The sequence below is a fragment of the Neopsephotus bourkii genome, unplaced genomic scaffold, assembly GCF_033783945.1.
Source record: "Neopsephotus bourkii isolate Nb327-2 ecotype Australia unplaced genomic scaffold, CSIRO-AGI_Nbou_v1 NB_297, whole genome shotgun sequence".
NCBI classification, from domain to species: Eukaryota; Metazoa; Chordata; class Aves; order Psittaciformes; family Psittacidae; genus Neopsephotus; species Neopsephotus bourkii.
This window is the reverse complement of record NW_026900806.1, coordinates 125760-139129: the sequence shown is the minus strand read 5'-3', so window position 1 is coordinate 139129 and position 13370 is coordinate 125760. Positions and strand designations below refer to the sequence as shown.

General features: G+C 39.8%; 1 protein-coding gene across 5 annotated transcripts in view; it reads left to right on the top strand.

The window, feature by feature from the left end:
* The window catches only part of PHKB (phosphorylase kinase regulatory subunit beta), a 94807-nt gene that overhangs the window by 8323 nt on the left and 73114 nt on the right, over positions 1-13370 (top strand). For 3 of the 5 annotated variants that reach the window (XM_061347091.1, XM_061347092.1, XM_061347093.1), the window contains 4 exons: positions 3861-3999; positions 6615-6714; positions 10986-11093; positions 13029-13109. In XM_061347091.1, coding sequence (XP_061203075.1) covers positions 3861-3999; positions 6615-6714; positions 10986-11093; positions 13029-13109 — 428 coding nt within the window. Of the gene's footprint in view, positions 1-3860; positions 4000-4096; positions 4169-5889; positions 5958-6614; positions 6715-10985; positions 11094-13028; positions 13110-13370 lie in introns of those variants that run through there. The other 2 variants (XM_061347096.1, XM_061347095.1) reach the window with 2 other exon arrangements.

Below are 13370 nucleotides of genomic sequence, written 5' to 3'. Positions count from 1 at the left end.
TGGACTTCAAGAGAGCAGACTTTGGCCTCTTCAGCAACCTCCTTAGTAAGGTTCCATGGGATATAGCCCTATAGGGCAGGGGTGGCCAAGACTGTTGGTTGATATTCAAGGATCACCTGCTACAAGCTCAGGAGTGTTGCATCCCAACTAGAAGGAAGTGAAGCAGGAGGGCCAGGAGATCTCCTTGGATGGATAAGGAGCCGCTAAGGAAAATTCAAATGAAAAAAGAGGCTTATAAAAGGTGGAAGCAAGGACAGGCAGCCTGGGAAGAACACAGGGATGTTGTCCGGGAAGCTAGGGACCAGGTTAGGAAAGCTAAGGCCCAGTTAGAATTAAACTTGGCTATGGGTGTAAAAGATAACAGGAAGGGGTTCTACAGGTACATAGCAAATAAAAAAGACTAGGGAGAACGTAGGCCCCCTCAGGAAGCTCTTGGGAGAACTAGCTACGCTGGATTTGGAGAAGGCTGAGGTTCTGAGTGACTTCTTTGCCTCGGTCTTCACTGGCAAAGGCTCTGACGACAGCACCCAAGTCTTTGAAGGCAGACGCAGGGACTGTGAGAATGAAGACCTTAGGCCCCCTGTAGGAGAGGATCTGGTTCGAGACCATCTTAAAAACCTGAACGTGCACAAGTCCATAGGTCTTGATGAAATCCATCTGCAGGTCCTGAAGGAGCTGGTGAATGAAGTTGCTAAGCCTCTGGCCATCATATTTGAGAAATCATGGCAGTCAGGTAATGTTCCTGATGACTGGAAAAAGGGAAATATAACCCCCATTTTCAAGAAGGGGAAAATGGATGACCCGGGGAATTACAGCCCAGTCAGTCTCACCTCTGTGCCTGGCAAAATCTTGGAGCAGATTCTCCTGGAAGGCATGCTAAGGCACATGAAAAACAACAAGGTGCTTGGGGACAGCCAGTATGGCTTCACTAAGAGGAAATCCTGCCTGACCAATTTGATGGCCTTCTATGATGGGGCTGCAGAACTGATGGACAGCGGTAGAGCAGTCGATGTCATCTGCCTGGACTTGTGTAAAGCGTTCGACACTGTCCCACACGACATCCTTGTCTCTAAATTGGAGAGACATCAATTTGATGAATGGACCACTCAGTGGATAAAGAATCGGCTGGATGGCCGCACAGAAAGAGTTGTGGTCAATGGCTCAATATCCGGCTGGAGACCAGTAACAGGTGATGTCCCTCAGGGATCAGTGTTGGGACCGGTCTTGTTTCACATCTTTGTCGCTGACATGGACAGTGGGATTGAGTGCTCCCTCAGCAAGTTTGCCGATGACACCAAGCTGTGTGGTTCCGTTGATAAGCTGGAGGAAAGGAATGCCATCCAGAGGGACCCTGACACACTTGTGAAGTGGGCTGATGCCAACCTCATGAAGTTTAACCATGCCAAGTGCAAGGTCCTGCACCTGGGTCAGAGCAATCCCAGACACAGCTACAGGTTGGGTAGAGAAGAGATTCAGAGCAGCCCTGCAGAGAAGGACTTGGGGGTGTTGGTCGATGAGAAAATGAACATGAGCCGGCAGTGTGCGCTTGCAGCCCAGAAAGCCAACCATATCCTGGGCTGCATGAAAAGGAGTGTGACCAGCAGGTCGCAGGAGGTGATCCTGCCCCTTTATTCTGCTCTCATGAGACCTCACCTGGAGTATTGTGTACAGTTCTGGTGTCCTTAACATAAAAAGGACATGGATCTGTTGGAACAAGTCCAGAGGAAGGCCATAAGGATGATCAGGGGACTGGAGCACCTCCCATATGAAGATAGGCTGAGAAAGTTGGGGCTGTTCAGCCTGGAGAAGAGAAGGCTGCATGGAGACCTCATAGCAGCCTTCCAGTATCTGAAGGGGGCCTATAGGGATGCTGGGGATGGACTCTTCATTAGGGACTGTAGTGGTAGGACAAGGGGTAATGGGTTAAAACTTAAACAGGGGAAGTTTAGATAAGATATAAGGAGGAAATTCTTTCCTGTTAGGGTGGTGAGGCACTGGAATAGGTTGTCCAGGGAGGTTGTGAATGCTCCATCCCTGGCAGTGTTCAAGGCCAGGTTGGATGAGGCCTTGGGTGATATGGTTTAGAGCAAGGTGTCCCTGCCCATGGCAGGGGGGTTGGAACTTGATGATCTTAAAGTCCTTTCCAGCCCTAACCTATGATTCTATTTATAATTTCTCATAATAATATTCCTTTGATAATATAATGCATGTATTTGGGTGTTTTGTACATAGCTTGAAAAATCATGACCTGTTGTCCTGGGTTCAGCTCTAACAGTTATTTTTATCCTTCATAGCTGGTGCAGTGCTGTGTTTTCAGCTTTACTCTGAGAACACTGCTGATAACGCACTGATGTTTTTAGTTGTTGCTAAGTAATGCTTACCACAATCAAGGACTTTTCAGTCTCTCATGCTCTGCCAGTGAGGAGGGGCAAAGGAAGCTGAGAGGAAGCAGAGACAGGACACCTGACCCAAAGTAGCCAAAGGGGTATTCCATACCACAGCGTATCATGCCCAGTATATAAACTGGGGGGGAGTCATGCAGAAGGGCCACATTGCTGCTTTGGTTGGGCTGAGTATCGGTCAGCAGGTGCTGAGGAATTGTGTTGTGCGTAACGTATGTTTATTGTTTTGGGGTTTTTTTCCTTTTTTTTTGTTTTGTATTTTCTCCCTATTGTTTCCCTTATCACTTGTATTATGGTGGTAGTAGCAGTTGTTTTGTATGGTACCTTAGTAGACTGTTCTTATCTCAACCCATGGGATTTACATTCTTTCAATTTTCCCCATGACACCTGTGTTCAGAATTATCATCTGCATTTTTTGAATAGTAGAAAAACTGCTATTGCACCTGATAATCTTGGATGGGGAGGGGTAAAGGCAATTTGCTGACAGCTTCTGATGCTTGAACTAACCCAATTATGAATTAGAGTTGATATTTACATTTTAGGTGTCATTATTCCTACTTGAGGATAATTTCCTAAATTTCTGCTGTGTATTTGGAAGACACAAAAACTTGAGGGTTGAATTACACTTGTTGAAAATGAAAATGTATACTTGGAAATCCAGTCCAGGTTTAAGACGGAATTTAGAATTATTTTGGATAAAGTGGTAACTTAGTATTGTGGCTTTAGCCAGCTACAGCTGAGGAAACTCTTAAGTGGATAGAAGTTTTCTTGTAGTACTTGTAACAGTTGGACAGGTGATTTGGGAGAAGTTAATTTCTGTTATTAATTTCAGTGCCACCGTTTTGTTTGTTAGCTAACTTATTTTAAGTAAATTTTGGTTGTTTTCATTATGAGATCATTTTAAGCCAAAACCAACACGTTAAAGAAGTGATGGTATATTTTGACCGGGGGGATTGGGGGTTGTGTTGCATTTTTATTTTAAAGGTACTGAGTTAAATAATTGTAGTCAGCCATTCTCCTTACTTATTCCTTTTAAAAAAAATTCATGCAATCATTTGGCCTCAGTTAAAGATGTACTTTTCATAAATGTAGGATTCTTCAGAGTTTAACTGTTAAAATTTTATTTATTATTATTTTTTTCATAAAAGGAAAGTTACTGGATTACATTGTAGAGATTCTGTTTGGAGTGGATTGTATGAGAACAGAGGCATATAAATAGTTTTGAATACTGGGGGGCTTTTGGGTGTTTATAAAAAAGGTCTAATTTGATTGAAAACCCAACATAACAAAAATTTGTATATGTCTTTCTCCTTACCTTTCTCTGTTGTCTGTTTTATGTTGTGCATGCTCTAACAGATTTTTTACATCTTGATTTATTCCTGAAAATCTGTGTAGAAACTGAAAGAAATATAAGTGTTAATACTGTTTTTGGTTTGGTTGTTTTTCCCCTTTTTCCAGTTAAGTCAACGTTGCTGCTTCATCAAAGCCCAACCACAGGTCTGTTTCCTACAAAGACGCATGGGGATAACCAAAAGGCAAAAGTACATGACAGTCTTTACTGTGCTGCATGTGCCTGGGCATTAGCCCTTGCTTACAGGTGAATAACTTCTAAACTCACGTGTCTCACATTCTTTCTGTTACTCAGTTCCCAGGAATGCTTTTGCAGATGAAGCTTCAACAGGAAAGTTTTGTAAACTCATAATGTTTCCAAATCTCAATAAAAACATACATGTAGCTACTAGTTAAAAAATGCCACTCTACTTTTGGTAAGTAAACATGTTTTCATATAATTTAATTGGTACCAGTATTCTGAAACAGAGGAAGTAATGCATGCTATTAAAAATAAAGGTTACTGAGGCAAACTGCATTCAAGGATTACCACTTATTTTAAATGTAGTAGAACAGCAGGAAGCAGAAGCAGGTTTGTTCCAGGCAGTAACAATCTGAGTACTTGTAGCAGACTGAATCCTTGAATACTGAGAAAAGCATATTTGGGAAATAATAGTGGCTGTCTTCCTCTCTGGCTACAAAGGGTGGGCAGTCTCAGGTGTTAGCTCCTCTTATTTTCTGTTTCTTCCATTTCCACTGTTTACTCCTTAGAGAAGTGGGTTAGGAATTTGTGTGGTGGAGTATGACCTTAAGAGCTATGGGAGATAATTTGTTCATAATGCCCTCTCCTTTAGGTCATATAATTATGGGAACTGCTTTCTGAGATGTAGTATTCTTTGATTCCAACCTTGGCACTCCAGCCACCCAGGAAAACACAGAGGTGATAACTCAAATGCAGTTTTGAGAAAAGATGATGGTGTGCAGATACTGGATAATTTCCTCTTTTTAGCAATCAACTTCTTGTACTGAGGTAGTGATCGTATTTTTGGACAAAATTCTAGTATATTTTATAGAAGTAGGGCCAGAAACAATATGAGGAGCTACTGTTGAAATAAAGATAATCTGCTTAGCAGACAGAATTTTGAGTTTCTTTTTTGTCTCCATTTATTGCTTTAGATTCTGTATCTGACACCACTCTGAAGGAACTTATAAAAGTTGTCTTCTAGGAAATGTGATGAAATTATGCATTTTGAAATAGAAGATGCAGAGTTACTTCTGGAGTTGCTGTGCCTAAAATCTAATAGGTTTCGATAAGCTAGCAAAAAATAAAAGGAAATTTATAGTCGGAATGTGTAATTGCGGCTTTATTTTGTTTTATTGAAATCTTTCATCTTTCTTGTAATACTTCTTTATTGTTGTTGAAATAAAAGCATTTGAAAACAAAACAGATAAAAGAAGGAAAAATAAAAGTGATGGGTGATTATTTTGAATTTTCAGCAGCTCATAGAAGAGGCCATGATATGATGTTACTCAAGTTATTCAGTCTTTCGTTTTCGTTGTGTACTGTCATAAAAGATGATACATGAAATTGTTGCAGGGTGAAGAGTGGGCAAAGTAACAAGACAAATAGTTTGTTACTCCCAGTTATGCTCAGAACAGGGCCCGGAACTTCAGATGCTGTGCAATGAACTTTGGTTGGCAAAGGTTGATGTTTGAAATTAAGTGAAAGGCTAAACAAGCAAAAAATAAGACTCATGTGGAAGGTTGTACTATCTACTACATGCAGATTACTGTGCTTGATTCATGCCAGTGCTGCTGTTGTGAATAGAGGAAAAATATTGTACCATGAGCTTTCACGTGTGCTTCATTGGTCTGATAAAAGTGAGAATAAATCCTCCTGCTAAAAAAAAACATCTTAACCTATTAATTTTACATTTTCTGGTTTTATTACTTAAGGGGTTGTTTTTTCACTCATCGTTTCAAACTGAAAGCAAGTACATTTCTTGAATTTAAGATTATTATTTAAATAGCATGATTTCTGGATGTATATGATTTTGAAGTTACCACTGCCTTCCTTATTTTCCGTGTAGTTAGTAGAACCACAGCATAAACTACTAAAATGTTAAGTGTAATGAAAAAGGATATGCTTTGCTTGCAGTATAGTTATCATCCACATACCTGTCATCAAATTAGTAACAGCTTTAAAGTGGACTGAGAAGTAGCAGAGTGGATATTGTGCTGGTTTGCATATTTGTATCAGAGACATGTTGTTGTAACTTAACAGATGTGTTTTCCCTCTGAAAGGGTCAATCAAAAATTGAGAACTTGAAAAGACAGAACACGTGAATGCAGTGGTGAAGGTTACAATACACACAACACAGTTAAAAAAAATTTGGATTTGGCATTTTTTTAAATATATGTTTAGTAATGTAGTGAGTGATTTATGGTATAAAAATGTTAAGGCATCTTGAAACATTTCTGAACATTCAGAGTAGTGAACTTTTGAGACTCTTACATGTACAGCTATAGTTTATCAGCATCATAAGGAAAGTAACTGCTTGATTATGAATGGCAGATATTTTGTAGAGTTAAAGAGAAGTTGCCTTGGTGTTTTGGATCTCTGAAGGGACACAGAATAGAGGCTGTTAAAATATCAGGCCTCTTTTTATTTTTAAATTCTGAAACGTGAATGTGTAAGTTGCAACATAAACTAATTTTTAATTTTATTAAGGAAGGCTGGGTAGGGCTGTAAATATGTTGATATGAGTATGGGCACCACTGTGGAACACTGTTAGCTATATACTTAATATTCCAAAGCACTAATGTGTCTTCTCACCCTCACTGCATTTCCAATTTGTTTTACAAGTTCTCTCTCTTGCCCAGGCGTATTGATGATGACAAGGGAAGGACTCATGAACTGGAGCATTCTGCTATTAAGTGTATGAGAGGAATTCTTTACTGCTACATGCGTCAGGCCGATAAGGTAACACACTACAGTGTGGACACAAGCTCTTACTTAATTCTAAGGAATTAATTGAACTGAGAAAACTGATTTCTAAATATAGAGATAAATTTCAAAAGGGAAATGCAGTATTACTGTGTTGCCCAGCTAAGAACAGCTGCTTTGTTATTGTCAGGTTGCAGGACAGAGAAGAGAGAAGCATTTTGCAAGGTAAACTACAGGGTATATTTGAAACTTCTTTGGGTTCCTTTTTCAGTTATCTGTCCTGTTTAAACATAAAGCATGTGGGGGGTTTTAATGTCATTTTCATGCTTAAATGGAAAGATGTGGAATTCTTCTGGCTAAGGCGGGATACTGTTTACTTGGTTATTGTACTTGCAGTTGTTATCCACACCTAGGTGATAATTTTGATTATACTACTTGGTTACTTTGGCAGCCACTTCTCAGTATTCTTTGAGCTTATGAGGTCTTCCTACAGTGTAGTAATAATCAGTCCCTAGTACCTAACAGACCTAAGTCAAACAGGACTTTATTCTGAGAGACTCTATGTGCTGGCCTCGTGTAGAAGGAAGATATTTTTTAGTAATATTTATTATATATGCCCAAAGCATGACTTGAATAGATGATACTGCTTGTGACAAAAATTTCAGATGTTACATTGTATTGCTAACAAATAAATGAGTTATGACCTAAAATATGTCAAATGTGTTCATGGACTGGACCTGAGAACTCCACAAGATGTTATTCACTTGCTTGCTTCTGGGGCATGTAGTTACATGCCATGTATGATTTGTTGGTACAGAAGAACATGTCATGAAGATATGTCCAATATTGAAAGTTTTGTTAAATGTGGGCCAAGTACTTACAATGATGGTTAACTGTTTGTTGGAGCGCATACCGTAAGTTGAGGAAATACGGAGAAGGATCTTCTTTTGTTACCTTTGTTGTTGTTTTTTTTTGTGTGTGTGTGAATTTGATTTCCTTTCTGTGCCCTACTGGCAACTCCTCGAGAGTGCAAATTGTTTACTCAGATGGTTTCCTGATGTCACAAAAATTGTATTTCGTGACGAAAAAAGGGAATCAAAACTACTTTAAAACCACTGTAGTTCTTGTTTCACTCCTTTATTGTTAACTTCTTGTATTAATACTTGGCTTACTGCATTCCATCTCTATTGTAAGAAATTCCGTATCATAGAGGCTCTTTCTGAGGTCCAGTAATAGTGTCCATGAATAAAAAGTCATTTTAATCTAAGTTATTATTCTTCCTATCTATAATCTTTTTGTTTTCTTTCTAAGCTATCAGCTTTGCCATCTAGTATCTGTAAACATTTCACTGAATATCTGAATGCCACAAACTGTGGTCCCATGTTTTCCAGCATTTTGCCACGTTCTCTTTTATACCAGATTCTTGGCTCTTATAGCTTTTCATTTGTTACGTCGTCTGCCTGTGGTGATTTCTGAACACTTTGTACATCCATAGAATCATAGAATAGTTAGGGTTGGAAAGGACCTTAAAATCATCAAGTTCCAACCCCCCTGCCATGGGCAGGGACACCTTGCTCTAAACCATATCACCCAAGGCCTCGTCCAACCTGGCCTTGAACACTGCCAGGGATGGAGCATTCACAACCTCCCTGGACAACCTATTCCAGTGCCTCACCACCCTAACAGGAAAGAATTTCCTCCTTATATCCAGTCTAAACTTCCCCTGTTTAAGTTTTAACCCATTACCCCTTGTCCTACCACTACAGTCCCTAATGAAGAGTCCATCCCCAGCATCCCTATAGGCCCCCTTCAGATACTGGAAGGCTGCTGTGAGGTCTCCATGCAGCCTTCTCTTCTCCAGGCTGAACAGCCCCAACTTTCTCAGCCAATCTTCATACTGGAGGTGCTCCAGTCCCCTGATCATCCTTATGGCCCTCCTCTGGACTTGTTCCAACAGATCCATGTCCTTTTTATGTTGAGGACACCAGAACTGTACACAGTACTCCAGGTGATGTCTCACGAGAGCAGAATAAAGGGGCAGTATCACCTCCTTCGACCTGCTGTCACGCTCCTTTTGATGCAGCCCAGGATACGGTTGGCTTTCTGGGCTGCAAGCGCACACTGCCGGCTCATGTTCATTTTCTTATCGAGCAGCACCCCCACGTCCTTCTCCTCAGGGCTGCTCTGAATCTCTTCTCTACCCAACCTGTAGCTGTGTCTGGGATTGCTCTGACCCAGGTGTAGGACCTTGCACTTGGCATGGTTAAACTTCATGAGGTTGGCATCAGCCCACTTCACAAGTGTGTCAAGGTCCCTCTGGATGGCATTCCTTTCCTCCAGCTTATCAACGGAACCACACAGCTTGGTGTCATCAGCAAACTTGCTGAGGGAGCACTCAATCCCACTGTCCATGTCAGCGACAAAGATGTGAAACAAGACCGGTCCCAACACTGATCCCTGAGGGACACCACCTGTTACTGGTCTCCAGCTGGATATTGAGCCCATTGATTGTGACATTGACCACAACTCTTTCTGTGCGGCCATCCAGCCGATTCTTTATCCACTGAGTGGTCCATTCGTCAAATTGATGTCTCTCCAATTTAGAGACAAGGATGTCGTGTGGAACAGTGTCGAACGCTTTACACAAGTCCAGGTAGATGACATCACCTTCTTTACCCCTGTCCATCAGTTCTGTAGCCCCATCATAGAAGGCCACCAAATTGGTCAGGCAGGATTTCCCCTTGGTGAAGCCATGTTGGCTGTCCCCAAGCACCTTGTTGTTTTTCATGTGCCTTAACATGCCTTGCAGGAGAACCTGCTCGAAGATTTTGCCAGGCACAGAGGTGAGACTGACTGGGCTGTAATTCCCCGGGTCATCCATTTTCCCCTTCTTGAAAATGGGGGTTATATTTCCCTTTTTCCAGTCATCGGGAATCTCACCTGAGTTCCATAATTTCTCAAATATGATGGCCAGCGGCTTAGCAACTTCATTTGCTAGCTCCTTCAGGACCTGCGGATGGATTTCATCAGGACCCATGGGCTTGTGCACATTCGGATTTTTAAGATGGTCTTGAACCAGTTCCTCTCCTACAGTGGGCCCAAGGTCTCCATTCTCACAGTCCCTGTGTCTGCCTTTCAAGACTTGGGTGGTGCGGTCAGAGCCTTTGCCAGTGAAGATCGAGGCAAAGAAGTCATTCAGAACCTCAGCCTTCTCCAAATCCTGTGTAACTAGTTCACCCGAGAGCTTCGTGAGGGGGCCTACGTTCTCTCTAATCTGTTTTTTATTTGCTATGTACCATAATCCAGAAGGCTTAAAAATTATAATATTAATAGCTTAATTAGTATAATAACAATATTTTTTTTGTTTTAAAACCTTTGTCACATTGTCAAGTTGTACAACAATAATTATTAGATTTTATTGATTGTAATTAACAAAAATTACTAAAATTCTTGTTGCTAACATAATTTTTTCACTCTGATAAGAGCTTTAAACTAGGAATGGTGAGGGGGAGAGAGACTGCTCAACAATCAAGTGGTGATGGGGTAGGCAAGCAAAGAGTTTTAAGGCAATGTGAACAGAAGGCACACGACATTAACTCAAGTGGAATTGTCCCAAGAGCAGGTGTGAAAATAAGGAGGTACCTGTGGGACAGCATTATGGAATAGAAAGCTCTTGTACCCTTTCTGGGAAATCAGCATATTTGGGTGCCTCTCAGCAATGCCCTGCACTAGTTCATGCAGCATGGGGAATTAAAAGGGGGAATTAGAACAGTGTGTGCAGCTCCAGGGCTGTCATGGGATCACAGCTGTGTGGTAGGATAGCTCAGTTGACTGGAACACTCTGGATGGATAAGGACGGGGCAGGAAGGTGAGAGGGGGAGGTGCCCCATATATGAGGAAGTAGCTGGAATTCATGGTCCTCTGCTAGGGAAAGATGGTGAGCCAGCTGGGAGCTCATGGGTCAGAATTTGGTATGTACATTTCAGACCTGTGAATTCAAAGTAGGAAAGATATGCTTTCTACTGAGATTTCAGCACCAGCAAAATGAGGTGGTGTTTGTCCAGAAGAACTAAGTGACTAAGCATCTGTGCCTATCTATTACAGATTAGATAGATGTGTTGAATATTGATATTCTTTATGTATACTTTAAGTATATATTCTGGTAAGTTTCTGTAACTGTTATAAATTTTATATGGTGGTCATAGCAATAAATTTTGAAATACTTTAGCTACATAATGAATCTGTGGTTACCAAATATACTGAAATTATTGACTCTGATTTATGTTTTGCCTTTAAATTCGCCTTAGGTTCAGCAGTTTAAGCAAGACCCCAAACCATCTGGATGTCTTCATTCTGTTTTCAGTGCACACACTGGAGACGAGGTCTTCTCCCATGAGGAGTACGGCCACCTTCAGGTAAAATAGGCATGTGCATGTAAGTGAAAGTTTGGATGATTTTAAATAATGTTACTGTTGACTCAATTCTTTCACAATGCAGCTGTCTCTGTTTAGATTTGTGTTAAATGTCTTGTACTTGATAAAACTGAAAATCCTTCTGCATCTTTGGTGAAAAAGACTTTGAAATGCAACTCAGTGGTATGTTTTGGTCAGAAGGTACTTAAACAGCTGCGGGATTTGTGGAGGTAGATGGTTGCTTATGAAGTTGCTGTTTTTGAGAGCAACAGATGACTGTCAATAAGTAATCCTGGCACAAAAATATTGAAGAAGTAAAGCAAAAGATTTAGTGTAATCTTCTATTGAATATTATAACTTTTTATTAACTTTTTTAATGCTTTTTATTTTTTTCCCTTAAGTCTGAGCAATTTTTATTCATAGTGAAGATTTAATGTATGATTAACAGCTTTGTCTGATTACAAATTGTTGTTCACTGTTTTGTGTAGTGTTTCCTAGTCAGATTCACTGCATAATTGATGGTCTTACTGGCTTTCAATTTCCAGAGTGTTGGTTTGCTCTTTTTTTTCTCCTTCTCTTTACCTTCAGACGCTTTTTTGCATTCATGACCTTGTTATTTTATATTCCATAACTCTGCATACTCCTTTTAGTTCAGAAATTGATAGTGAAATTATTCAGAAGTGACAGTAGGTTGATAATTATTTAATTCTATAGTGACATCACTTAAATAGTTTGTACTGTAAATGTACTGAGAAAAACAATTTGTGGGGTTATCCTAAGTTAGCATTTTGAACTTTAACGTGAAGCTTCCTGAAAATACACATTTTCTGTCTGAAGGAGGAGACAATAATTTTGGGACCTGGGAGTATTGAGTAGTTCAAAGTCTCCTGTGTTTTGTGGCAGCTGTGAATGCATATTCCCTGCTTTCATCAGGAAATCTCAAAAAATAGAGCCATTTAAGCTTGGTGGAGACAACAGCAAACAGAGTAACTGAGGCAGTTCAGTTGGGAAGAATGAAAATATTACACAGTTGGCCTGCTGTTATTGCTGTACTTGGTGCTTTTCAAATTGTATGAAGAAATCGGACTCAGTGGTCTTTAAATCTTTTGGAATTTTTAGAATTTGGATTTTGTTCTTAATCTGTTGTGTTTCAGATGAGAATCCAATTTTTTGTTCTAGATGTTTTCTCTGGATTTCATATGCTGAGATTGTGGTTTTACAGCTCATTAATGCAGCTTGTTATAAACTTACTTTTCCTACTGGACAAATTCTCAGTTATATTAGAATTCTGTGTGACAAAAGCAGTTGTCTTTGATTAATAAATTGATATTATGGTGCTCATCTGTGCAGCTGCTAAAGGTGATTACTGTTAATAATAAATGCTGCATACAGCTACAAAAGAAAACAGTTTTCACAAATATAACTGTATTTGAATGTTGTAATTATACTTCTGTCAATTGATAATGCTAAAATTCCAGTTACGGATAAAGTTACTTGCTTTTTAAGGATCACAGAATCATGGAATGGTTAGGGTTGGACCAAATATGCTGTGTACTATTCAATATGCTACTTGCCTTCTTGGTGCTCTACTTGCTAATAAATTGTGAAACAGCTCGTGACTGAAGTGACTGCCTGTGAGTCAAAGCAGCATGCCTAAGCGCAAACATTTTACTATCATAGTTTCAAATAATTAAAAAAAACTATACTGCAGCAGCAGTTTTATAGGACAGTGCCTGTTTGTGGGATTTCTTCCTGTTGATTGTTGCCACATCATTACATCTACGATACTGGTAGAATGGAATAGTATTTTTGAAGAACCAGAACTGTGTTATAGTGGGTCCATTTCTGTTCATAAGTCGTACCACATTTACCTTGCTTATGTGACTCCAATAAACGTAAAGTTAATTATTGTTTCTTTTCTGTCTTTAATTACTTCAGATAAATGCTGTGTCATTATTTCTCCTCTATTTGGTTGAGATGATCTCTTCGGGCCTACAGGTCATCTACAACACAGATGAGGTATGAATAGAATTCTGATGCTAAAATGCATGCTGTATTAAGTTGTTTTTTTCTGTTTCTTGATTTTAACTGTAAAATAATTGTTCTGGACATACACTGCAGATACTCTCCCCTTTTTAATGGAAGTCAGAGCAGATGAAAGGAGCGAATGGATAGTGAAATAAATTAATAGCTAATAAAGTGTTAGATATGAAAAGAGTGAATGTAAAATGACATTGAAAACTTTTATAGTTCCCTGCTATGTCTGCAAGGTACAAGGTG